This window comes from Neocloeon triangulifer, unplaced genomic scaffold, assembly GCF_031216515.1.
Source record: "Neocloeon triangulifer isolate White Clay Creek 2 clone unplaced genomic scaffold, ASM3121651v1 ptg000014l, whole genome shotgun sequence".
Taxonomy (NCBI): Eukaryota; Metazoa; Arthropoda; class Insecta; order Ephemeroptera; family Baetidae; genus Neocloeon; species Neocloeon triangulifer.
The window spans coordinates 28496186-28521498 of NW_026775556.1; the positions used below are offsets into that span (position 1 = coordinate 28496186).

Below are 25313 nucleotides of genomic sequence, written 5' to 3' on the forward strand. Positions count from 1 at the left end.
GTCCGGCGAAATCCTCTGCTTTCGCCCCACCACGGCTTTTCACGGATTTTCGTTTCTGGTTGCTCGCGGTGTTGATGGTTCGCTCGCTCGCTGCTGCTGCTCTAGGCAGAAGAAATGTGTGTCGTTTGTCGTGTTGTGTGCGTGCGCTGAGGATGTAACAGGTGAAAATAGCGAGGCGGAATTCGCGATCAATTTGCGTGGTGCAGCCGCGATTCGCAGCGGCCGCCGAGTCATGCAGTAGAAACCACTCGGGGAGCACCGTCGAAGGCGCCGCTCGTTTTTAATTTCGTTGTTGTTGTGAGGAGTCGTCGAGTGAGTGCCGTGCAGCAGCTACCGAGGCACTTCATAAATCCAAGATGGCAGACTCGAGTTACTACCAGGTACGTGTTTTGCAACGGAAAACCGGCTCTTTTCGTCTCGGCCGAGACCCTGACCGCCTCTCTCGGCCGACGGGCGACGCCGCGGCACCGACTGGCACCGTCCGGCGCCGCGTCAAGCGCCGCCCCCGCGACCAAAACAAAGCAGGCACCGCCGTCAGGGTCAAGTTCTCATGACAGAGACGGTTGGATTTTTAAAAATAAACTTGCAAACTTGGTCCCGATTTAGTTTTCGCCTCGACCCTATTTTGAATTTTCTCTGCACGTTTAAATTTTATTCAAAAAAAATTTTTCTCGGTGGTAATTTTTTTTTTTTAATAATTTATTAAACTGGTGGTGAGTCACTTGCCTGGCAGGTTGTCTTGCAAGTGGGTGGATTCCTTTCCCTTATCACAAAGTAAACATGCTGGGAAATAATAATTGAGTCACCCACCGGCAATGAGAGAGCGTCTCGTGATTATTACCTTTTTAAGTTTCAAAAAACGCTGCATCCGCATCGTCACACTCAAAGGACGACATAATTTCGCACTGATGACTCTGAGCTTCATTCACATGCATTCGTCAAACAAAATTGGTTTTACCTTTTTAATGAATGGTGATTTAAATTTAAAATCGGCTTTTCCTCTCGATGGTTTATTGCTTAAAAAAAATTATCCTGCCATACATGACATGTTTCGGCTGCAGCCCAAAATTCATGAGCTGTGAAATTATTTTGACAAAAATTAGTACCTACTAATTAATTTTTTTTATTCATTAATCATTTTCTCTCTCTAAAATTCCTTTTTCGCCTAATATTTATGTCTAAAATTTGACAATTATCATTGCAAATATTTTTAAAAAAATTTTTGATTTACATTTTTTTTTAGCAGAATTTAAATTCAAATAACTATGAATCAACCCTCGATCTTGAAATTCTACTATAAATAAATGAAGTTGACCATCAATTTGATCATCAAATTTTTTAGAGAACCAAATTGAAATCAAATTGGATTTGCTGTTATTATTTGAGGGAAAATAAAGATTTGACCAAATTTCTGCCACAAGTACTTCAAAAACGTTTCGTCTTTTAAGCTTGGAAGTTTTATTTGCAAAAAGTTTTTTAATAGGACTTAAATTGTTCAGTTTCAAACTACAATGAAACGTTCATATTGATTTGCACTTACAAAAGGATGACGTGTTCTACACAATTGATTATTGTTCCATTTTATTAATCATCACCATTCAGATGGTTAAAAAAAATTAGTATTCATTTTCAACTTTCCTTCTTCGCACTGACAACATTTGAACCACTAAAAATATTAGTGAGGAAAAAAAATGAATTTCACTTGTTGTCAATTTTTCTTTATTTTGGTCACGAATTAAAAATTTTAACATTGAAACTTACATCAAATTTTCTGCCTTCACCAGACAATGAGTTCTAATTAATTGAGAAACAAATTAAACATGTAAATTTATTATTTTTAGTGCGAATTTGAAACATTTAAATTTTTAAACTTTGTGTCGATTCTACAGTAAATGTTATAATTTGACAATATTAAAATTTTCTCCTGTTTTCCATTATTTAGTTATTTTGAAGATTTCAAAATTAGCAAATAATTTCATTTAATTTTGAATTTAAAAAATTTATTTGATGCAAGTTAAAAATTATATTTAAATTTATTATATATTTTATATTATTAAATCGAAATTTATAAATTTTTTTATTGAATTAAATGTTTTTAATTCAAGAATAATAAGCTATAATATAACTGGTTTTTTTTTAATTATTTTAACTAACAGAATTAGGGCGTATGATTTATGAAATACTTTATTATTAGGATAAATATTTTGTTCAAAATTATTGAAATAAAATTTTAGATTAAATTTTAATTTAACAAAATTATACATGACAAGAACTTTTAATTTTTTTCACCCAAACATTTAAATTGTGAACTTTTAATTTTTCTCACCCTAACATTTAAATTGAGAAAAATATGTGCAGAAACAAAATAAGAACGTTGAAAAGCAAAACTTTTGGCAAACAAATTTACAATTTTAATAAATTTTCGATTCTTTTTTTTTGCAGGGCCCTTTCATTCGGCACCCGGAGCTGTACCAGCTGGGCCACAAGTACGGCGTGTCCGGCAGCGGCGACGCCGCCGGCGAGGAGACCACGTGCTACTCCATGTCGAAGCAGCTGGAGGAGATTAAGGAGGCGATTCGCCGCGAAATCCGCAAAGAACTGAAAATCAAGGAGGGCGCCGAGAAGCTGCGCGAAGTGGCCACGGACCGCCGGAGCCTGTCCGAAGTGTCCTTTTTAGTGAAAAACGCCAACACCAAGTTGGCCGAGCTGCAGGCAGAACTGCAGGAGCTCGAGTCGCAGATCATCCTGACCCAGGGCAGGGCCGACGTCGAGCCACCCTCCACCCCACACAACGGGCAGCAAGGTGAGTCGAATTATTCAATCGCAAACTTGTAATTAACATATTTAAAACCAATGATCAAGAGAAAAAATATTAGATGGAAAAATTTTATTAGATTTTTTTAATTAATTTTATATATCTAACAAATTCACATTTTTTATCTTTTTCTTTTTAAATTGCCCAAAATGAGAAAAAGTTCCTAATTAAGATCATATTTTATAATTTATTTTCGTAAATAATTTGCATTTCATTTTTCCGAATCTATGAAGGTTGCAGATTTTAAGAAAAGACTTCTGTAAACAGTTATATTTAATGGTAATTTGTCAATCAAAAACTTTTCACACTCTTTTAATCGTATTTTAAGTAATTTTTATATTAACATGAATGGCGATTTACAGAATTTTAAATTAAATATTTGAGAAAATTATATTTCAGATTTGAAATGAAAAGTAATTAGTTGATGATCATAATTTTTTAGTCTTTGGATCGGCAGGGGGTTTGTTCACAAAGTTTATGACCGAAGTTGCATTAAATTCTGTGTTTCGAACAGTTCTCCTTTCTAACAACAATAATTTACGACAATCCAAATAATTACGCTAGCCAGAAAAGACATAAAATAACGCAACACATCAAAGGCTCGGTGGACGCCCGAAAAAAAAACTCGCTCCATTTATTGCCGGCCGTGTGTAATGATAATGGCGATTTCATCGCGGTGAATTTATTCAAGAGCTGCAGTCCTAACTGTGCCGCTCACAGGATCCAGTTTAAAAATAGTGTGCCTGTTTTCCAGTTGAGAAGAAGCCCAATTTTTGTTCCACCCACATAAATCAAGCCTCTCGCTCTTTATTTTGGACCTGCTTATGAATTCCCTGTGGCTATTTTTACACCCATTTGAACCCGAACGCATTTCTTTCGTGTAACCTTGGTTGGCGCCGCCGCCACTGGATTTGTGCTTTGCCAGCTCGCCCTGATTGATAAGTCGCGGCTATCTTATTAGCTGGCCGAAAAAGAAGATCTCATCTCCGATAGGCAATCGGCCGCAAACTCGCAGCCACATTAACACCTCGGCGTGAAAATCGAACACAAAAAGTTGACCGTCGTAAACGCGAGCCAATTTCGCTGCTGCGTGGTTGGAAACAGGAGACTTTTCTTCTCAGCAAAGATATAAACGTCGAGTTGGTTCGTCACCAGATTAGACGCAGATACTAATTACACGCGTATTATGTTCTGTGGCTCGACGCAAACGCACAATTCTTACTCTCACGGAAAAAAAGAACTACTGTTGGAATAGTTCTATAAACAAATATTTTCATAACAAAGCTTTGTGTTTTTTTCTCTCCGTGTCAGATGGAGGAGGGAAATAGTGATCTGCATTCATCTTTCGGCGAAATGAAAATAAAGAAGAAGCAAAAAATACTCGTGGGAAAACGCCTGAGTAGCGGTGTCAAAATCGCGCAAATCTCATTTACCGTCTGCATTCTGCGAGGCGGGAAAAAAATTAATGTAAAAATATGGTGCGCCAACACAATGCGTCTTATAATATTTTCACTTCCCTCGTATGCAGTTTGTAATTAAGTCCAGTTACTCCTGCGAACTGGATTAATAAACTTGTCCATTTATTTTTGCAAACTTAAGCTGAGTAAATAATGAGAACAGAAAAAATTCAAAATTGAAATTCAAAATTAATTTTAAATCTGATAAAAAATCTAGAGCTTTACTTATATGATTGAATCAAAATTCAAATGGAAATCAAGAGTTTGGGCTTTTCCTGCTGCAGGTATTGTGTTTTTATTGCAATGCAATTGGCTTTACCAGTTTTTCAATTTTCTAATTTCGTGTAAATTTTGCTCATGAAATAGGATTGCAAACCGTTAACGAAACTGTTTTTGAATAAAAAACAATTTCTGCAACCATGATGATCTCCTCGAGTGTCAATTTCTTCAATCAAAATTCAAAGCCATCAATTTTATCTATTATTTTCCTCGGTTGCGGTGTTTTTTGGTCAAGCTATTTTTTTTTTTTTTTTTTTTTTTTACTTTTTATCGCAGCTTATCTTTGGTTTTGGACTTATCAATTCCTTTTAATTTAACGTCCACACAATTACTTTCTTCGCCACAATTTTCCTTCACTGGGCTCACTATCAGCACTACTTTTGAAAGTGTCTTGGTAAAAAACCTGGTGTATGAATAAAAAACACTCACATCCTGTCCGTAATTTACTAATTTAAAAGTGACTTCACAAAATATACGTGCTCCAATTTTGACTATTAGCACTCGACTTTTTCTTTTCGTCAAATTAGCCGATTATTTATCACCCAAGCCGATGGTCCAAGAGCGTCTCTCGCGCTTCTAATTTAACGAGAAACACAAAAAACAAGGCGTTGCCAAGCTATCAATATTGCCGTCCATTAATTGGCGTGTCATTTGGCGCGAGACGCTCAAATTAACTCTTCCAGCGCAGGGTGACTAACTAACTGCTCGAGTCACAAGTCGCAGAAGGCGACGTGACGAAAGTGCTGTTCGGATATTTTTTTTTTCTCGCGGGTTCCCACCCAGGCTATCAACAACGGAAACCAACACCGGCCTCAGCGCCCAGTTCCCGAGCACTTTCGTCTCGCCAGCAGACGCGGACGAAATTAGCCGTTTGCAATTAGAGAATTTATTGGTTTGATTAATTGTTGAGTTTTTGCTGCCGGTCTAGGACCATGGACGAGTTCTCCGAAAACGAAGAAGGTAAATTGTTGCAGGTCTTGCTTTGCAGCTGAAAGTTGCGGTTTCTCGAAAAGACAAAAATTTATGATGGCGTTCGTGGACATTTAGGAACAATTTATATCGCCATAATTGGTGCTCTTTATTTGAACAAAATAATTTTCGAAACTAGATAAAACAAAAATCCAATGGTCAACAGAAAAATCTATGGGAATGAAGAGGTCGGGCTTTTTCCTCGTTGCAGAAAAATTGTGTTTTATTAAGAAACAAATGGCTCTACCAGTTTCGGTCACGGTCTGCGACCCTATTTCATGAGCAAACGCTCTGCTCGCTGACTAATCCGACTGAAACTGGTAGAGCCATTTGATTTTGAATGAAAAAAAAATTGCAACCAGGAAAAGCCTAATCTCTTCATTTCCATGGTTTCTACAAAGAAAAATCTATTTTTAGAGCAGAAGTGGAACTTGATGAGACGTGATTTGTCCTTGTTGAAAAATTGTTTTAATTTATTCAAATTAGCAAACGGTCCTACCAGTTTTAGTCAAAGTCTGCGACCTCTTCTTTTTTTTTCTTGAGCACGAAAAATAGACAGAAAAAAAATCAGCAAAAGTAGTTTTTCAATTTGAAACCCCGCTTGATCTCACTTCTTGAAGAATACAAGTTTTGTGAAATTTCATAACCCGTCATCACCATCAGATTTTAACACAAGCGCCTGAAAGTTTTCCTCTTGAAAACGCATTAAGAGCAATTGTTTTCTAAAATAAGCAGTAAACAGCCATTAGATTGAGCAAGGAGGAAAGAATTCTCAAGTGGCCGGTCGGTTCGATTGCCAAGCTCGACGCGGCGACTGAAATTACCGCCGATCTAGTTTTTATTTCTTTATTGGACGGCCTTATAGGGAAGAAGAGCCTTGGTCCAGAGCGTGTCTTTTTCTCTCTCTCGGCGCGGTTTTTGACTGGATATTGATTGAACATTGTTCTCTCGGCCGTCCGCACTAATTTGGAGCCAAAAAATTGCCCTGTTATTTATGAGCCGGAATTATTCATGACTGCTAGATTAATTTACAACTTAATCCCGGCGAGAATTGAATAATTTTCGGTGGGCGTGGTTCGCGAGGTGCGGCTTCTGTTTTCGCTGTAGCTGCACTTCGATTGCAACTCGCTGTGTAGGTCATCCGTGTTTTTCTATCGTTCGTACGGTCTTTTAATAGTTGGAATCGGTGCCAAGTTATTCGCTTGCGCCCTCATCCGATGTGCAACGTTCAAGGAAACGCCGCCGCCCGCCAGAGAAAGGGAGCTGACGAAATGATTATATTGTGCGCCCCAAATGTTTTCGCGCATCTTTGACACGCTTTCGTGACAAATGCGGGCGGCGTCGCCAATTCCGAAATGTCACGCGGCGGAAACGGAAACCAGTAGTTTGACAGAAATAAACGTCAAAACTACGATGACGTGTGGTAAAATTTAGCATGACTTTGAATATATGAAATAATTTTACATGAAGAGTGACAAAATAATCTATTTAAAGAAAGAATCATTTTGAAAACTCGAGAAAAATTTGAGCTGGTCAATTTAAAAAAAAAAAAAAAAAAAAAAAAAAACTTTCAATTCTGAAGAAAAGTTTCCTTTTGCCGCTCATCGTCAAATCAAGTCTAGCTTTGGATTTTAAACAGAAGCACTAACCACCGGTTTAATGAAGAGAAATTAAAAAGGAAACCGTTTCGGATTGATCAATTATTTCCAAGTCGTAAATCTTCCGTGCCCACTTTTCGTCCCGACCAACAATGGAGACGCATCTCGGAGTGAAACTTGACGCATGAAATTTGTCTCCGTCTTTTTAAGGCAACAAATTTGCCTTTTAGAAAGTAGACACAATTTGCCTAATTCCCGACAAATGCGCCAATTGAGGCACGTCACAAAAGCAGCTCTTCAAGCTAACCCCGGTGTCAAGTTCATGACGAGCCTGTTAACTTGCTTCATGCCTTTTTGAAAAGACTGGAATCTCGGCAAGAAACGCCTCGGGCGGCCGCAGCAGTACCGTCGATATTTTATCATAACTGTGCTCGGAGCTGCTAATTAAAAGTGCACATCCACTCTTTACCTATGCTTTTGAATAAAACACACAAACGTAGAGAAAAAAAGAAGGTCTGTGTTTCGCCTGAAAACGAGTGCATTCATTACAATCAAAGGGAAGCCCGATTTCTTTTTCTATATTTGTGAGCAAGCATTGACCTGAATTTGTGTTTTCATCATCACACATTTATATTCTTATTCTCACATCGGTGGCAGCCGGCGAGTCGAAGGCCGGCGTGCTGCTCGAATTTATATATATGTATTTATTTATTTCTGAGCGAGAAAAAAAATCTTTTTGTAGAAGAGAGAAAGAGATGCTGCGGTGGTCAGCGGCGCGACCAACGCCTTTTTGCGCTCTTCGATCGGCTCGGCCTCTCCGAGTTTGTTTTCTCGAATGCCAAATGAGCGAAAAGATCATTTCGGGGTCTGCGCGGAATTTTTATGAAACGGAAATCGCGTCCGAGGAATGCAAATTGCCCGCCCGCGAAACGACTCAATCATAACTTTTCAAGTGTCAAAATTAGCCTTGCAGCGTGATTCGCTCCGTCCGCACGAAATCTTAAAATTACTCCAACTTACCACGCCATGTGTATTTTGACGTGCACAGTTGAGATGGAAAGTATTCTTATGAAAAAAAGCAACTAGCAAGACAAATTTTTTTTAGATGGTTCAAGTTTTGGTAGATTTTACTTTTTTTCTCTCAAATTCTAAAATCTCTCGAGCACATTTGGAAGTTGTGATCAAATGAAGCAGTATTTCGTTTCGAAGTAGTTTTTTTCAAATCCTTTAAATTTTAATGGAATAAAATAAAACCTGTTCTACTTGTTTCAAATATGATGAACAAAAACCTCATTTTCTAATTTTTAACACATCCGAACAGAACATTTTCATGCTATTTAAAAATCAATATAATATTTTCAAAACTGCTGGTACAAAAATTTTGAAAGCTTGTATTTGGATGCAAAATGACTTGGCGCATATTTTGGCTATCTCAGTTTTTTGTGTGGAGGATTTAGGTGGTTTCATCCTCTTTAAATTAAATTAAATATTCAAAACTCTTCCTTATTGAGTTTTTTAAAAACAATAATATTAACTTACGAAGTCAAATTTCCTGTGGCGCTTTTAAATTTCACTTAATTTATGACATGTAAGCAAAATTTCTTGTGAAATAAATTATACTAAATTGTTCTAAATTAAAAAGTAACGACTATTCATGTAAATTTGAGACTAAAAATTGAACAAGAGGAAATATGTTTTTGATGTAACATCTGCCAAAATTTTTACTTTCATAAATCTTCTTGTGCAAAAAGCCGCCATATCCGTCACAGCCTAAAGTATCAGTTGAAAGCCCTGCGCCGTCCATGCGCGAAATTATTTAACTCGCCGGCATTCATGTCTCGCCATGCATGCATGCGAGTACTTTAATTACTCGATCATCGACTCCTCTGCTTCGCCCGGCAATCGAACGCCTCTCCCAGCAGCCCAGTAATTAGATTTCGCTTCTGAATGGTGAAAAAAGAAAACACGAGAGGTGCGGGTTTGTTATGCAAATGAAACAAAAACCTCGGCAGATAATACACAAAAAGCAGGAACTGGCCGCGAGTACTTCAATGTAGTAATTATTGCTGACGGTAATTAAACAAACGACGCATAATGAATTTGGGATTTCAAAATCTCATGCACTTTTTTTTCGGTCAGACGGTATTTATTTGGAAAGGAGAGTTTTCAATTTTGGGATGATGATGCTGGCCAAATTTGGAGTTTGGAGTTTCGCAAGGAGTGTTTCTCCATCGCCTTATCTCCAAGTCGATTTTATGAGGTTTGGCCCAAAGAAGAAAATAAAAAGCTTTGGTTTTTATCTTCAAACAAGGAAGCTCTTCACTCTTTTTATTTTCATATGAATTGTCGGTGTCTGTTTAATTTGTGTTACAAAAAAATGATAAAATTAGGGAGTTTATATTTATTTTTTCTTCCCTGTTCATTAAATAATACAATATTATCATCAGTATATCAGTATCTAGTAAAAAATTTATTATTTGACTGATTAAATACATTAAGAATAAACTATTGTAGTTTATTTGTCCAAATCGTTACATCACATTGTTTACATTCATTTGTTGAAATCAATTTATTAGAAAAGAAAGGAGTTGTAGGAAAAACGGCACCACCACTAGCAAGAGTTTTGCAAAAACTTACGATATCAAAATGTCCCCATCGGCTGGAGTGAGCCTTGGTTTACTTCATTTTTTTCTTATCACTTATTTTTCTTCTATGAATTTATTTGAACTTTTTAAGCCAAGTCCAAATTGAACGTCAGCTCCATAAAACTTTTCCCGATTTTTACACACGGGTCGCAATTTTAACAGGATGCGCAAATAAAATTCCATCGCGTCAGAGTCGGCGGAGGATAAACATGACTCGGAGCCTGCATGCATTAATAATTTTTTAAACTCGCCACGCAAATTGTATTACCCAATCTTGGCACTCGCGCGCGCTTACCTCGATCTATGCACCAAAACGGACACACTTGTTGTGTTGCTTGTAAATTTTCGAGAGATGGTGCGGCGGCCAATTACTCATTGTTGCGCTGGCAGCCGACGTCACTGCCAACAACCCGATATTTGAGTGAACCTCCCGTGGATTGTTTTCCGATCCGATCACCTGTCACGCCGGCCGTGTACATCTTCCATTGAACGGCACCGGCAAATGGCCATTCCGTGTTGCTACCTGCGTGCTCAGGCATCTCGCGAAATTTGACGCTTCTTAAATAAATCAGTCAATGCGGTGGTGTCGTCGCTCGGCAATTTTACGGCTGGACCCTGAACCGGTGATGCAAATTAGCTCGTGGACAGCCGGTTTTTGCGACAAAATTAACGGGAAAAAAGTAAATTGCTTCAGTAATTTGCACAATCTTGAGTTGATCTGCGTTTGGATCTGTTATAAATGGTGAAAATTAAAATTAACACGTAATGATAAAAATTCTTTCTTGCAAATAAATTAGAAAAGTTCAGATTATTAAATTATCTTTATTATTATTTTTATTATAAGTCAATATTTTTCATAATTTGGAAGTGAAGAACTTGGGCTTCTTCCTCGTTTTTATGAAAAATCTTTTTTTATTAAAAAACAAGACGGATCTACCAGTTTCGGTCACGGTCTGCGATCCTATTTCATCAGCAAGAAAATACAAAAAAAATTATCATCTCCTCGAGAGTCAATTTCTTCAAACGAATTATTTTATCTTTTTTATGTTCAATTAAAATTAAATAACATTTAATTAACATATTTATTAGCAATAGTACAATTTTAAATAGGAATGTCAATTTTATTGAATTATGCGAATTTTTTGTTTGTTTACATACAAATTTAAATTAGACTCCCATTAAAAGTGGAGAATTAGCAGACTAATTTTTTAAATTTTACACCAAGAGAATTATTTTGTTAGTCATCAAAATTGTCCCTCTTTGTAGGTGAGAGTTTTGTCGAGTCGACCTTTCCAACGAACTATATCGGGCAGATAATCATTGGCAAACAAACAGCGAAATCAAACATCGACAAAAGCAGCAAGAGGGGCCATAATCCGGATGACCCTTTGGCAATGCAGTGCCGGATGTAATTGTGTCCGCCCTTTGTTTACAGAGCTTTCACATTAGCGAGGGTGCTGTTGGGTCGGTCAGGTGACCAGTGGAGCGTGATGTATTCGCCAGACAGAAGCTGCGCGACGTCTTTATTGCGTCGTCATACGGTGCACCTTCTCTCTCTTTTTCTCTCTTTCTTTCGCTCTCTCACGCCAACTGAATGGTAAAATAATAAACAACTCGGCTGCTTTATCGTCTCGTTCTTTCTTGTCGGGAATAAAAATGCAGACAAAGCTGCTGAATATAAAAGAGATGCATTTCCTCTTTGAGCGCGGCGGCGGCGGCGCAGATGTTTGTTTTTTATTCGATGTTGGGCAGGAGAATAAGAGGTGCTCTCCACGTGAAAGAGCAGTTTACTTCGGTGCCGCTTGATTGATTTGAATATCATTATCTCTTTCTCTCTCTCGCGGTCTATTTATCGGCGGGTTCTCCAAAAGAGCGCTCCCGCTGCGTTCTCCAACCTCGGACGACGACGTCTGGTTTCTCCAAAATGGTTCCTGCCGCGCCTCATTTGAATAAAATTTTGTGCGAATCACGTCGAACAATAGTTCCTCTGGCTCTGAACAGACTGAAAAAAGGGGTAGATCTTTCTAGAAAATGCTTAAGTTAACAATAGAGTTCTGTTTTACAAATGCGCCAAAGCCCTGTATCAGCAGCAACAAATTTTTTTGTCATTTGACGTGGAAATGATCCATGATCATCTCCTTGAGTGTCAACTTCTTCAAACAAAAGTTATTTGACGTGTTGGGTGAAAATTGAATAATGCCAGTTTGAAATTTCAAGTATTAATTTGGAAATACGGCGTTCTTTAATACTTTTATATTCTTTGTGTCTTCCTTCGATTTAAATGGCTGAGATACATAATTTCTATAGTTTTGCTACTAACAAATGTTGGAAAAAAATGAATTTATAAAAATGATTTCTACTCTGATGGACGTTTCGATATTTCTGTTTTCTACCATTTTCAATTTTTGTCAAATTTATTTTAGATATATCTCTTAATTTTATCATAATTTTTTTTTTAAATAAATTATAAAATAATCATAATTTCGTATTTCGTTAAACAAAGAACCGATTGGCGTGAGAATTTGTGTGTTTTAAATCTTAATTTTGATAAAATCTGATCATCCATAACCAAGGACTTTTCAGTATCAAATTTTTATTGAGCCCTTCGCTCAATAATTGGCAGAATAAAATTTTCCCATACTACCAAATCAACCGACCAGAAACTGCAGCAACGCAATTAACCTGGCCAAATCGCGGTTCATTGGACGAGAAAATTCCCGAATTTCCGTGCGTTAACGTCGCCTTTTCCAGCACCATCGCGCTAATTAGGCAAACTGTTATTCGGAACCACAGGTGTGAAGGCGAGATGCGTCAAATTAAAGCGCTCATTGATTCATTGTGGTCGGAATGCATGCTCCAGTGCATGCGTGGCGAAAAAATAATTGCCGCTCGTTCGTTCGTTCCTCCAGACGGCGAAATCACACGCCGTCTGCCAGCCACTTTGGCACTGCACGCGGAAAAAGAAAACAGGAAACCCGTTAATCAATCCAACATGGCGGCCGGGAGAAAGAAAGAAAGAAAGATGCACCCATCAATCGCTGCAGTCTCAGGAGACGACAATGCACCTGCTGATGCAATTCCTCTAACGAAGCGCCATTGTCTGCGCAGGCAATTATTGTTACTTGAAAATCGCGGTTCGTCTACGCGCCATTTCACATCGGACGCGAGTTCTCACAGACGCGGAAATTTCGTCCCCCGCAGCAGCAGGATGTGAAATTTCTTTTGTTCTTTCTCTCGCGTGCCTTGTAGGAAAGAAAAACGACTGTGACTATTATTAACATCGAGAAAAGGCTGAGAAATTCGAGCTAATTGAATCTTTATAATGAGAATTGCGCGATCGTGCTCTTTAGTCATTAAATTATTTCAAGAGAAAAGAAAGATCCATCTATCGCAATTATTGTAAGTTTGTAACAAAATCAAAAGTTGAAAAATGAATTTGATTGTTGTTAAGGAAAACTTCCAACCCCTGCGAAGTTGGGTAACTTTTGATAGCCATTCCAGAAAACCCAAAGGTAGTGCAAAAGTTGGACACCAAATTTCATAAAAATCGGGGTGTTCGTGTAAAAATCCATGTTAAATATAAAATAGGGAAATGAACTTGGCTGCACTTTCTATAAAAATCGCGTGGGCCGCTGAGGCTAATTTCTCTCATTTCAAGGAAACCAGAAAGGAATGTTCGTGCACGCGAAGAGCGAATATTGAAAATCAAGTGTCGACGTACTAAAATTTATTACAAATCCAAATTCCAGGCAATAAAACGGGAGAATATTTTGTTTGCACGCTCAAATGAGCATTTGTCTGCGCACGACGCGTCAATCAAGAGGCAGTAAAGGCCGCGGCGCGTTTACAACTTCTCTGCAAAGAGATTTATGCATGGAAGTCGCGCATTATTATTTCTGCGCGCGGCCCTTTTACGTTTGGTCCAACTTATCGCTGTTCAAACACGAGGCATTTAATGGCTCAGCGCACGGTGTCGTGTGTGATGCAACCATTTCTCCGCGTGTCTATTTAATTATAATCTTATCTGGCTTTTGGCGTGTGTGTGTTCTCACTTGCCACTCGGCTGGGCGGGCGCTTTACACGCCTCGGATAAAGAGAGCTCATTAGACCTGAAAATGAACCGTGGCGTTTTATATTTTCTGATAAAGAAGAGCTTGATTTATTTATATTCGCCGGTCAAGTGGTTTCATAAACAAGTCGTCAGAGTCTCTGACCCTGCTGGTGTCGCCGTCGTCCCAGCATATTAAAATAATGCGGAATTGCACATGTAATTATGGGGAGATCGTGCAGATAAAATCATTTTATTGGCCACGAAAGAAGTGTTTTTAATTGAAATGTGCTTTTAATTTCAATTTATGGCCGAGATTGTAAATTCTGAAATTTAAATTTAAATTGCAAATTCTTGTTAAAAAGAAAGGCTCTATCAAGATCAGTTTATGGAAATTAAAGATGGTTATCTTCCTGCTTGATTGCTTTTAAACTGAAAGTAGAAATTAAAATTGAAAACGGAGAATGTTTGATTTAAAAAAGTCTTCGGGTGGGTCCGAATATGAGAGAAGCGATTCTCAAGAAGTGATTCTCGCGCAAGAATTCTCAAGGAACGATTCTGTGGTGGTTTTTCAATGACAGAAACGTTCCTCGAGAATCCTTACACGAGAATCGATTCTCTCATAATCGGACCCACCCTCTTTTAGATAATATTAAAACTTGAGTCATTTCAATTGCGACAAAATTAAATTTAGTTCATGGAACGTTTAAAGAACTTCCTGCTTCCTGTCAAAAAACGGCCCCCACACATTCATTCATATTTTTAGCCTCTCACTTAACACCAAAATTATTCCCCTATGCACCCACTTGAATTTGGTTTCAAACTCTGCGGGAAGCTAGGAAATGCACGTCCAGAGCAGACGCACTCAGTTTCCTTAAGTGCGCTAACTGTTTAAACCCTCTTGATTTAGTGCATGTGTTGACAAAAACGCGGTGAGAACCACTCGAGAAGTCAATGGGCTCCGTGGTGTATTTACGAAGCAGTCGCGCCGTGCACTTCTCGTTGGGATTTAATCTGGATTTATGAGACGCATGTCGCCGCGGATAAATAATACGGCCTTGCTCAATTGCAATGACCCGGTCGGGAATTATTAGACATTCATTGCTCGCGAACCTGTAAGAAAAGTTGACAATAATAATAGCCCTTTAATTGTCCGCTCTTGACTTCAAACTTAACTTTTCTGAGCTGGTTATTTTATTATGCAGAATGAAAATGGAAATGTCACTTTAACGATCTGCATCAATTTTGAAGTCATGTTAAGATAAGTTTTAAAAGTAAATGCATTTGTGTTGTAAACTTGAACAGGCTGGAGAATAATTTTTACTTTTATCTTTTTCGAGATCTTCTAAAGCTCAAATATCTAAATCGTAATAAATAATTAATTATTTTTCCTGCAAAATTGATTGTTTGGAATTCCGACCAAATAATTAAATTTTAACCATTGCAATTCAGAAACCATTGCTCGAAAAACGAATTAAAATGTCCATATTTCAAATTTAAATTGAAAATTTTTATTCTTTTCAAAATAGATTCAGATTTATCTTTACAAGAAATTAATTTTCCCAATAAAAACTCAAAAATTTAGACAAACGGCAACACACTGAATGTGACAGGAAATTAAAAAAGGAAAAAAAAACACCAACAAAATTAAATTTTAATTTGTTTGTTTCAGACTCATCAATGGTGACGTCGCCAGTAGCAGGACGGAATGCAAGTCTTGAGAATTCGCAGGATCCTCGGCTCGTCCCTCTGGAGCGGCAGCTCAACATCGAACTCAAGGTGTGCATAATTATATAATTTTAAATTTTTATTTCCTTCGGCACGTTAACTGTGAAACACGTGCCTCTGCAAGTGACTTTTTCGCAATTGCACTTCTTCATCGCCAGCATCAGCGGCAAATTGCTTTCAGTAGCAGATCTTCTTTGTGTCGTTTGCAGAAAATTCCTGTTCGCGTGACGTCACGAATTTTGCAGGGCGTCCGCTGCACACGACTCGGCGTAATTGCGGCGAATAATGGGGCACGCTTGTCGCCGACGGTCTGCGCGCGCGAAATAAACTCGCAAATTGCGACGTTTTCTTCCTTGTTTTGCTCACTATTTCTGGCGCAGTGAATCAATGCTCGACTCTTCCGAGCGTGCCGTAAAATCGCCATCTGTACATTCGAAGAAGAAAAAAAAAACAGAAATTGAATACACGGGGACGGGGGCCTCGCGAAGGAGTAGTGCGCGGCACTGGACTGGAAAATTGCTTGTCATATTCCATTTTTTCCGCTTCATTTTTTTAGCGCGTTGCTCCTAACTGGACTATCTGGAATTTCAAAATGGATCGTTTTATTTTCACAGCGGGAAAAGTGCAATAAAGTGGAAAAACTTAATCCTCCATTCGCGTCACATAGAAAAAGGAGTAAACTGCACGATTTTATTTTTTAAATGCAGATTTTAAGTGACAATTTGTTTATTTGGAGCTTTGAAACAACCCAAATTAACTTCTCCTTTGTTCTTTTTGCAGGTCAAGCAAGGCGCTGAGAACATGATAGAAAGCTTCAGCAAAGGAAACAAGGACAAAAAGATGCTGGCCGAAGCGCAGCAGATGCTTGCCGACTCAAAGGCAAAGATTGAATACTTAAAAATGAGAATGGCCAAGTTGAAACAGAGCTCGCGCAGCTCGGACGGCTGCTCCAACAATGGAGAACAAATTGTCAAAGGTTTGACTTGTGCTTTTCCGCTCCGTTTGAGTTCACCGTCTGTATTTTTCTTTCTTTTCGCAGAACACTCGTCCAATTTGGAGCCGCCCGGTTTGGAAGAGCGAGTTCAGGAGCTGAGACACAGGCTGCGAATCGAGGCAGCGGTTGTTGAAGGTGCCAAAAATGTGATTCGACTCCTGCAGAGCGCGAAAGTGCCAGACAAAAAGGCCCTCCAAGAGGCGAGTTGTTTTCTTTTTCTCTCCCGCTAATTGTTTCTCATTTGAGTAAATCTCTGCATAAGAATTGTTTGGCCAACTCAGTTCCTCTGACAACTTGTAATACAAAACCCACGCTCTAGGACAAAACCATTCATAAGAGTTGGATTTCTTCTCGACACCGATATCTCTTTGACGAGTCGCGCCATCTGTGTAAAAGGATTAGCTCTGCGTCCCGAGTTGCAGATCTGCGGCCGAGATGGCAGCAAAATTATCTCCGTCGGGCGGCTCGCTTTTTCTTTCTTTATTTCTCTCAATGCCAACTCGTCTCGGCGATTTATTTATGTTCGGCCTTAATAAGAATAAATGGGAGGCCGATTTGTATTTTTTTGCGCGCGATCAATTTGCAATCAAGATAAAATTAACAGGCTCCATTCTCAAAACCGCTCACACCTCCGGTGCGAAATTTATTTAGCGCTGCATGCGAGTTAATGGGTCGTGAACATAAATATAGCAGCGCTATGACGGCGGTGCGCTCTCCGGATAATTACATAGCGCAAACGTGGGTCGTGCGTATTCGTAAGTCGAGTGCGATTCGCCGCCCACACGAGAGTATTCTGGACAGGCCTGTGGCGCGCATCTCTCTCGAGAAAAAAGCAACCTCGGTGTAAATTTTCTTAATAAATAGAATCAAGAAATCCTGGACCTCTATTACAGTAATTAGCACTTGAAAATCATTTAAAAGCCTTCAGGCCGGCTGACATGGCTCGGTCAACCGATCCGCCTCGTTTCCACGCAGGAAAACCAATAATTACCCTAATTGACAACGATCATTATTACGAGCCGGGCCATTAATCGAAACGAGCGCCTTTGTAGTTAAAAAAGCAAACGCGTTCCTTCGCAGGAACAGTCGGGGCTGATTTTCGGCCCATGTTTACGCTCGGCATAGCACGGCCGTCGGGAGTTTGGCGCTGCGCGAGTCGTTGGCCGGGTGGTGTCTGGAAATAGACCACACTCGCGCAAGCAGCAGCAAAACCAACCACCTCGCCGTCTCGGCAGTCAGTCCGACCCGTTTGTCAGCCGCAAAATGTGAAGAGAAAATTTAAAGGACAAAATGCAGCAGCAGCCGCTCGAGTGGTCGCTGCACGCGCAACTGACCTTTTCGCACTCGGGTCTTCCTGGCAACGTGCGGCCCTCGGTCACCAGCTACTCGAGCGACAATGGCGGCCTCCGCATGGAGTACACCTTTCGGTCGGGACCTGAGCAGCAACAGCCGCCGCCGGAGGCCTCCGGCTACAACTTCCAGCGAGGCAACCTCCTCTTCAGCACGCGGCCCCCGCAAAGGCCGCAGAGAGGTGGCCGCAGCCACTCCTTCCACAGCGGCACCAACACGTCCACCATCGTCGTGGACCGATGCGGACGGCACGACTCGTCAGGCTACAGCAGCGAGCACTACGGCAGTTTGCCCCACCGGCAGCCCGCCAAGCAACAGGCCTACGACCGCAGGTGCAAAAGCACGGCCAGCATAATTTTGGCACCGCCGGAGTTCCCGGTCGTCCCAGAAGAAACAAAATTGTCCCTGTCGCCGGTGGACAGACGCCGAAGAAAGGACGTCCGAGATGCGGAGGCTCAGACGGTCTCGCCGGTGCCCACCGTCAAAAGCTGCAAACCCTTGGTACCTTCGGTGGCGCCGAAAATGGGCAGCAAGGCCTACAACTCAAGGAGGAAAACCGACTCGGACGTGCTGCTGCAAGTCCCCGTTCTGCAACTGCCTGAGGCGGATGATTCCGAACGCAAGGTAAATTAATTTAGAAAAAAAATATTCAATAACTTCAGCAATTATTTAAATTTTATGTTTAAAATATTTAATTATTCAGAAGAAGAAAAACTGATGAATAAAATTAAATTAAAAATTTCAAAAAACTCAAAATATTACTTTGAAATTTTATATATATATTTTTTTAATATAAAGATTTTATAAATTAAAATGAAAGAATAGCATAATCAATCAATTGGTGGCTCCGTTTCAGAACGGACGAAAGTTGACTCGCTCGCCGGCGCGACTGGGCGGCAAATCTCCCCTTCTGCAGAAACGCCACCCCGCCGCGAACGACTCTTCCGATTCGTCGAAATCAAGCAGAAGTCTGAAATTAGTGAACACCAAGTCGGACAATCGCCGACCACGGACGGTTCACATCGACGTGTACTGCACCGGCTCGGAGGAGGACGCGGACGACAGCGGCTCGTCGACGCCGACCAGCTGCACCAGCAACACGACCACCCCGCAAACGGTGTTCGACAGTGGCGACTTTCGCGTGACCCACTCCAAAGCTGGCAAGAGCAGCGGCTTGCCCGCTTTGTTTTCCAGACAAGTCTCGCACAAAACTCAGAGTTTCAAATTCGCGCAGAAAGAAGATTCGTGTGACGAACTGCGCGGCTACCAAAGCGACGACTTGAGTTCTTTGTACCCGTCTCGCAGTTCTTTCGAATCCGTCGACATCCCTTTGCCCAGCAGGGACGCTTCTTGGTCGACCATCACCAGCAGTATAGCTCCGTTTGAGGAGGACACGAATTCCTCCTGGAAGGACACTACCGAGTCTGGGGCGGATATCAGAGAAAGTAGCCTCACTCAAAGTGACAGTTTCGACTACGCAGAAAGTTTCGACAAAATCAGACTGACCGAAAAGGACAGGGAGTGGGGCGGCGTCAAAGAGGGCAAATCGTGGCGGTCCCCGGAGGCGGAGCGGAGGCAGATGCTGCAGCAGCAGAGGTTCAAAGAGTTTCTCGCCAAGCATTTCCACAAAACGCCCAGATGGTCCGACAGCAGCACCGAGGAGTCCTGCTGGGAGGTGGGCAGGGTGCAGCGGGAGGACTCATCGCGCAGGGCCAACTACCCACTCTCTGGCAGCGCGCCCAGTGTGACGGACACTGCCAGTCTCAGCGGCGAGTTCATCTCTTTTGTATCGCCGGTCGGCTCTTATGTAAACACCTCGCCGACCCAAAGGTCTTCCTCAAAACCCGTAAACGTCATGAAATTGTCCGAGAGATTCGGCCCGATTGTTGGCTCTTTGAAGAAGCCAGGAACCCACTCGGGACCTTCGAAAAACCCCGACTGCCCCTGCGACCACTGCCGCAGCTTCTACGAAGAAACGGGATTCCGAGACCGAGCGTACTCGGCCGGGGACATGCCCACCTCAATTTGGCCTGGCAGGGGCGACGTTTGATTTTGAAAATCTATAGGCGTGTTAATTTCTATTAAGTTCTTGTTTGCATTTTTAATGAAAAAAGAAAATATTTAATTGTGTTGTCTTTGGGACCGTTTTTAGAAACCTGTTACTAGTGTTTCTCGTATTTATATTTAAAACGCACTGTTACATTCTCAATAAATTTTTTTCTTTTGATATAATTTTCCACCTGTGTGTCTAATTATTACCCCAATCCTATTGAGTTGGCCAAACATTTTATGCAGAGCTTTGTAAGTTGTAAATAGTAATAATTAACGGAAAAAATAAATACTTTATTATTAAATTTTAGGCTCATGCAAACTTGGAGGAGTCGAGTCGAAAGCTTGACCTGCTCCGTCTATCCCTCGACCTGCGAAGACAAGAACTCCCTCCGGACTCGAACGCCGCCGTGCAGCTGAAGAGGGAGCTGCAGAGCGTCCAGGCGTCCAGCCCCGTGCCAGTGACCTACACCTACATACCTCCCTTCCAAGGGGCTCAGCCAGCCCGCGCCATGACCACGACCCAAGTGAGCCGATGTGCAGCCGTCACCGGCAAGCTCGAGGTGCGTCTGATGGGCTGCCAGGACCTGTTGGAGGAGGTCCCTGGACGCTCGAGGCGGGACAAGGACTCGCTGTCCAGCCCCAGCGACCCTTGGTCCTTCGTCAAGGGGGTCACGGGCCGCAGTTCGAGCAAGTCGTACAGCGTCAAGGACGAAACAAGTAACGAGATCATGGCCATACTCAAGCTGGACCACCAAACAGTTGCTCAGACCAGTTGGAAACCCTGTTCGCAGCAGGCGTGGGATCAGAGGTGGGCTTTTTTTTATTTATTTCCTTCACTAGAAATTAAGACATAATTTACTACAAACAACCTGTTGCTTTGTTTCCACTAATTAACTAGCTGCAAAACTTTTTGTTATTTTTGTCAAAGATTTAAACAGGTGTTAAATAATATTAAAAAGCAGTCAAAAATAATTGTTTTGATAAATATTATGAATAATTTTTTTAATAAAATAATTTTAAAAATTTTATTTTGCTTTACCAGAACTAAATTTTTACAAGAAATAATTCAACGGCTGTATGAATTACTAAATTTAGTTTCCTTTAATTTTAATATTTTTTAATCAACTTTTAATTTGTTTTGACAGATTCAGCATAGAACTAGATAAGTCGAGAGAGCTGGAAATCAGCATATTCTGGAGGGACTGGCGGTCGCTTTGTGCTATCAAAATCCTGCGCCTCGAGGAGTTCATTGACGACGAGCGGCATGGGATGGCTCTCCAATTGGAGCCGCAAGGCTTACTATTTGCAGAGGTGTGTGTTATATTTTATGTTATCACTACTTTTTGTATGCAAGGAGCAACGCCCTGTGATAATAGAATTCAAAATTGCGAGCTCTTTGCCAACTTTTTGCATTCGGCCCACGCCTCAGCATGCGTTATCATCACCCAACTTGTTCTAATTCTTATTCCTCCGTCCGGCAGATCAAGTTCTTGAACCCCATGATTTCGAGAAAGCCGCGTCTGCAGCGCCAGAAGAAGATCTTCAAAGCGCAGGGCAAGAATCTGTCGCGACCCACGCAGATGAACATAAACGTGGCCACATGGGGACGTCTGCTGAAAAGGTCTTCGTCACCTGCCATGCCGCAACCACCGCCTCAGCAGGATGATGAATTGCATCCATGTGAGTTTTCCTCAGCTTTTTAGACGTCCCAGTAGTGGGCGGGACTCTTGAAAATATGCAAATCTGATGCACAAAGAGACGGAGTCGTAAATCTCGCACCACTCAAAAACTTTCAATTATTATCGGCGTTGAGCTTGCATTCTGGTTCCTTTCTTTCATCTGCCTACTGCTGCTATTACCACCCAGCCAGATGTTCAAAAAATAAACACATGTCACCGCCTTAAGTGCTCTGATATGCAGCAAGAATAGAAGCAATGATTTATTTAAAAGATCTTAATTTTTCACATCCCTTTTTCAGATGGAGAACGGCCGGGTCCTCTAGTTTTGAATCTACCTCAGCCAGAAGACGACAAGGCTGAAGCGCCAGGGGAACTTCCGAATCCGACCTCCTCTGGACTGACGGGCGCAAGACCTCTGGGACTGGCCGAAAGCCTGGCCAGCATATCCATCATGCCATCCCTGCCGCAGCCGGAGAGTCCGCCACCCCCACTGGTGCCAAAGAGCAAGTGGGTGCCAGCGCCAACCGTGCCACCACCACCTCCTCCCAGGCTCGACGTCGAGGTAAGTTTTGTTTCCATTCTCGCTAAGAAAGGGCTTTTTTTGTAAATTGTGTAAATAATCTTTCCGAAATTGCGATTTCTATTATTCTTCTAATCACGTGTCAATCTTCATTTTTGTTTCGCTCAGCTGTTTTCCAATCGAAATTCGATGGGGTTTTACGTTTTAACAACTGTGGGGCCGCATTCGTATTATTTTAAGCTTTATTTTTATTTTCAAATATCTTAAGCTTTGTTCAAATCAAACTCGCGTGAACGTGACCTATCGAATGCTAGTGTAACTGCAAGTTGATTGTGTTTTTTGTCCTTCTTCTGCGCCACAAAAGCTCTTTGTTATTATAATGTGCTGCTATATTATTTTGCAATTACGTCGCCCATGATTGGGCGTCGATTTGAAACAAAAGAAACACGTTCGTTCGCTTCCCTCGACTCCACTTTTTGTCGGCGCTTTTCCTTCACCTGTTCAAGTGCGAGTGCAGGTCATTTTATTCCTACTTACCGAGTGCAGCCGTAGGCGGGTTGCACCGTATGGAGAGGAAATCTCGCCTCGCTCAATAACAACAATTCCTACCACTCGGCCATCGTACTCTCGACGCAACCCACTGTCGCCCACGCCGTTTTTCGTTTCACTGAACTGCTGAGCTGCAGCGGTTAACCTTAACAAACACGCGATTAGCAGCAAATTATTATTATTTAACTCGACTCACCTCCTCCCTGACCTTTGAACAAATTTTCAGCCCACTCGCCTAAATTTTCGCACCACATTTTTTTAGAGTTTGATTGATTGGCGGATTTGGAGGAAGGTTGCTTGCTGGAATTGCGACAAGCAGGAACTACTCTCATTATAAATCGCTCTGATTAACATTAAAAATTTATTTAAGTGTGTGGGACGGAGATAGTTTCTTCATTTCCAGCAGCTCCATAAATTGGCGAAATCCTTTTCAAGCCTTTACGAGCACCATAATATTTCTAACAATTTTCGTAAGAGCGAAAAGTAATAAAAAATTATTGAACAGGTGTTCCGAAGTCAGAGTTCAACTGACGCGGAATTCCTCATTTGTTTGTGCTAAACGTCAATTAGCTCCATAAAAGCAGTGCCAGAGGTGTGAATACATAAATTGTTTCCATGACGCGGCGCTACATGAATTATTGTGACTCATCCCGCCAAATATTTGCACTCGCGCGTGTGAGGCGAGGCCGTCAGAAAACGAGAGCCGCCTTCCGCCGTGACGTTGTTTTTATTATTCAATTTTTTGTTTATAATATCTGATGGCAAAATGATACGTAACAAAGGCAGCCCAAGTGACCAAACAAATATAAATGACATAATCGGCGCGCTCGCCACAATTGTCGATGCGTAGGCGGAAACGACATCAATTCCCAAGGCCGCATTTTCATCCTTCCCGGGGAGCATCGGTAATTTATTCAGGGCCCATATTATTCGTTTCCATCGACGCAGAATTTGTGAAATTCACTCCACGTAGGTGCCATGTGTGTCACAATTGATGCCGAACGACATAAAAGTCCAACCTTTTCAGACCGACGCGGCATTAGCTTTGCAAATTTCTCCGCCGCAGCCTTGAGCTCGCGGACCACCCTCGATTCGCGAAAGGAGATTCCCCGGGGCGCAGAGCAGGAAGATTAAAGCGTTTTATTCAAATTCGTGGCTCACTCGAAGCTGAATTTTCTTTCATGTCGTGATAAGACAAAGAATCTGGTTCAAGAGCGGGATTTAAATAAAATTCTCCTCCGTCCAATGAGCAATTCAAATTCTGGCCCAATGCAAATGACCTCAAATTGTCATTCATAAAATCGCAATCCCAATCCGTTATTAAAGAAGGCCGTTTAAATTTCAACAAATTTGTCGGAGGAACCAAAGATATTATTTTACAGTCTATTAAATTTTGAAAGTTTGTTCTCCGGCGCATCATAAAACATTTAGAAATTCTAAGGATAATTGTTCCAAGTGTGGAACAACAAGTATTGAACAATTAAATAAAAGATTGATATTAAGCCATCAATATTTCCAACTATGCTAAAAATTTTGTGGAATATTGCAAATAATATAATAATACTGACAATTCAGTAATTTTTTGATCATTAAATTTAATTTCATATTTCAAAAATAAAACCAAAAACCTAAAAAAAAATAGAAGCTTCAATGCTCAATTTCATTATAATTACACAATCAAATGAACTAAATTACACTGTTAATAAAGAATACGAAACGAAATTTCTCTATTTTCGTCTTTCAGTTGTTTCATTGAAATAATTTTCTAGATTGGTTTAAATTGTATTGTTTTGAAATTTTCAATTGGATACAAGCTACTATCAAAGTCCATTAAAAATAAAAGAGACAGCTCGGCGCATCGCGAGAAAAACGCTCCTCCACACGTCGCCTTCTTATACACATTTCTTGGCTACTATAATATCTAGATTTAACGAAAATAATTTTTGGATGAACTTTGAAATCAGATAAGAGTCAGAAAAAATTCCAAGCAAGTTTCAATGGTAATTCAATTTACGTATTTCTGTGATCATTTGCTAGAAATAATTTAAAACGGAGCAATATAAATTTATTGAAAATATGGAAGAACAAACATATTATTCTTAAAAATAAAAAAATTATAAAAATATGGAATTAAGTAAAAATAGTCTTAAAAAATTGCATATTTCATGGCTACATTTTTACCTGCGTGGAACAAATTTAAAATAAACATAAACAAACGTAACATTTTGATTGATGTAATTTTTAAATTTTTATATTCTTGAAATTTAATTTAAGATTTATTCAACCAACCACAATAAAAATGTACAATTAATGTAATAAAATAGAAAGCAAAACAATGGTTGTGAGCAGTCGTTCGTTGATCACGATCCGAGAATAAAGAGATCCGAGAGAGGGAGTGGGGCCGCTTCTTCTTGTCACGGCCCTTCTGGAGGCGCCGCGCTGTTTACTTTGCCCTGCTCAGTGTGCCTTCGGTGTCGGCACGGCGAACACGCTCGTTATGTCCGCGGGATTTGGTCGCGAGTGCGGAGGCTGCTCGGGTCACTTGTGGCTGCGGTCATGAGGGAGCAGCAGCTGATGGAGGAGGAGCCGTCCGAGCGACTGGCCAGCCTCATGTCCCGACGGCGACGCTC

At 40.7% G+C, this 25313-nt stretch overlaps 2 protein-coding genes across 4 annotated transcripts in view; both read left to right on the forward strand.

Annotated features, from left to right (window-relative positions):
* The first annotated feature begins 40 nt into the window (after window positions 1–40).
* The window catches only part of LOC132201325 (serine/threonine-protein kinase N), a 35407-nt gene continuing 10134 nt past the window's right edge, over window positions 41–25313 (forward strand). Inside the window, exons 1-9 of one of the 3 annotated variants that reach the window (XM_059627406.1) lie at window positions 41–380; window positions 2443–2803; window positions 15484–15590; window positions 16320–16515; window positions 16579–16733; window positions 20244–20743; window positions 21081–21246; window positions 21417–21615; window positions 21914–22176. In XM_059627406.1, coding sequence (XP_059483389.1) covers window positions 357–380; window positions 2443–2803; window positions 15484–15590; window positions 16320–16515; window positions 16579–16733; window positions 20244–20743; window positions 21081–21246; window positions 21417–21615; window positions 21914–22176 — 1971 coding nt within the window. In that variant the 5' untranslated portion in view covers window positions 41–356. Of the gene's footprint in view, window positions 381–2442; window positions 2804–5402; window positions 5512–15483; window positions 15591–16319; window positions 16516–16578; window positions 16734–20243; window positions 20744–21080; window positions 21247–21416; window positions 21616–21913; window positions 22177–25313 lie in introns of those variants that run through there. The other 2 variants (XM_059627407.1, XM_059627408.1) reach the window with 2 other exon arrangements.
* On the forward strand, window positions 16754–20174 carry LOC132201327 (uncharacterized). The gene is made up of 2 exons (XM_059627409.1): window positions 16754–18507; window positions 18740–20174. The coding sequence occupies exons 1-2, from the start codon at window positions 17824–17826 to the stop codon at window positions 19931–19933; spliced, it is 1878 nt and encodes a 625-aa protein (XP_059483392.1). The 5' UTR covers window positions 16754–17823; the 3' UTR covers window positions 19934–20174.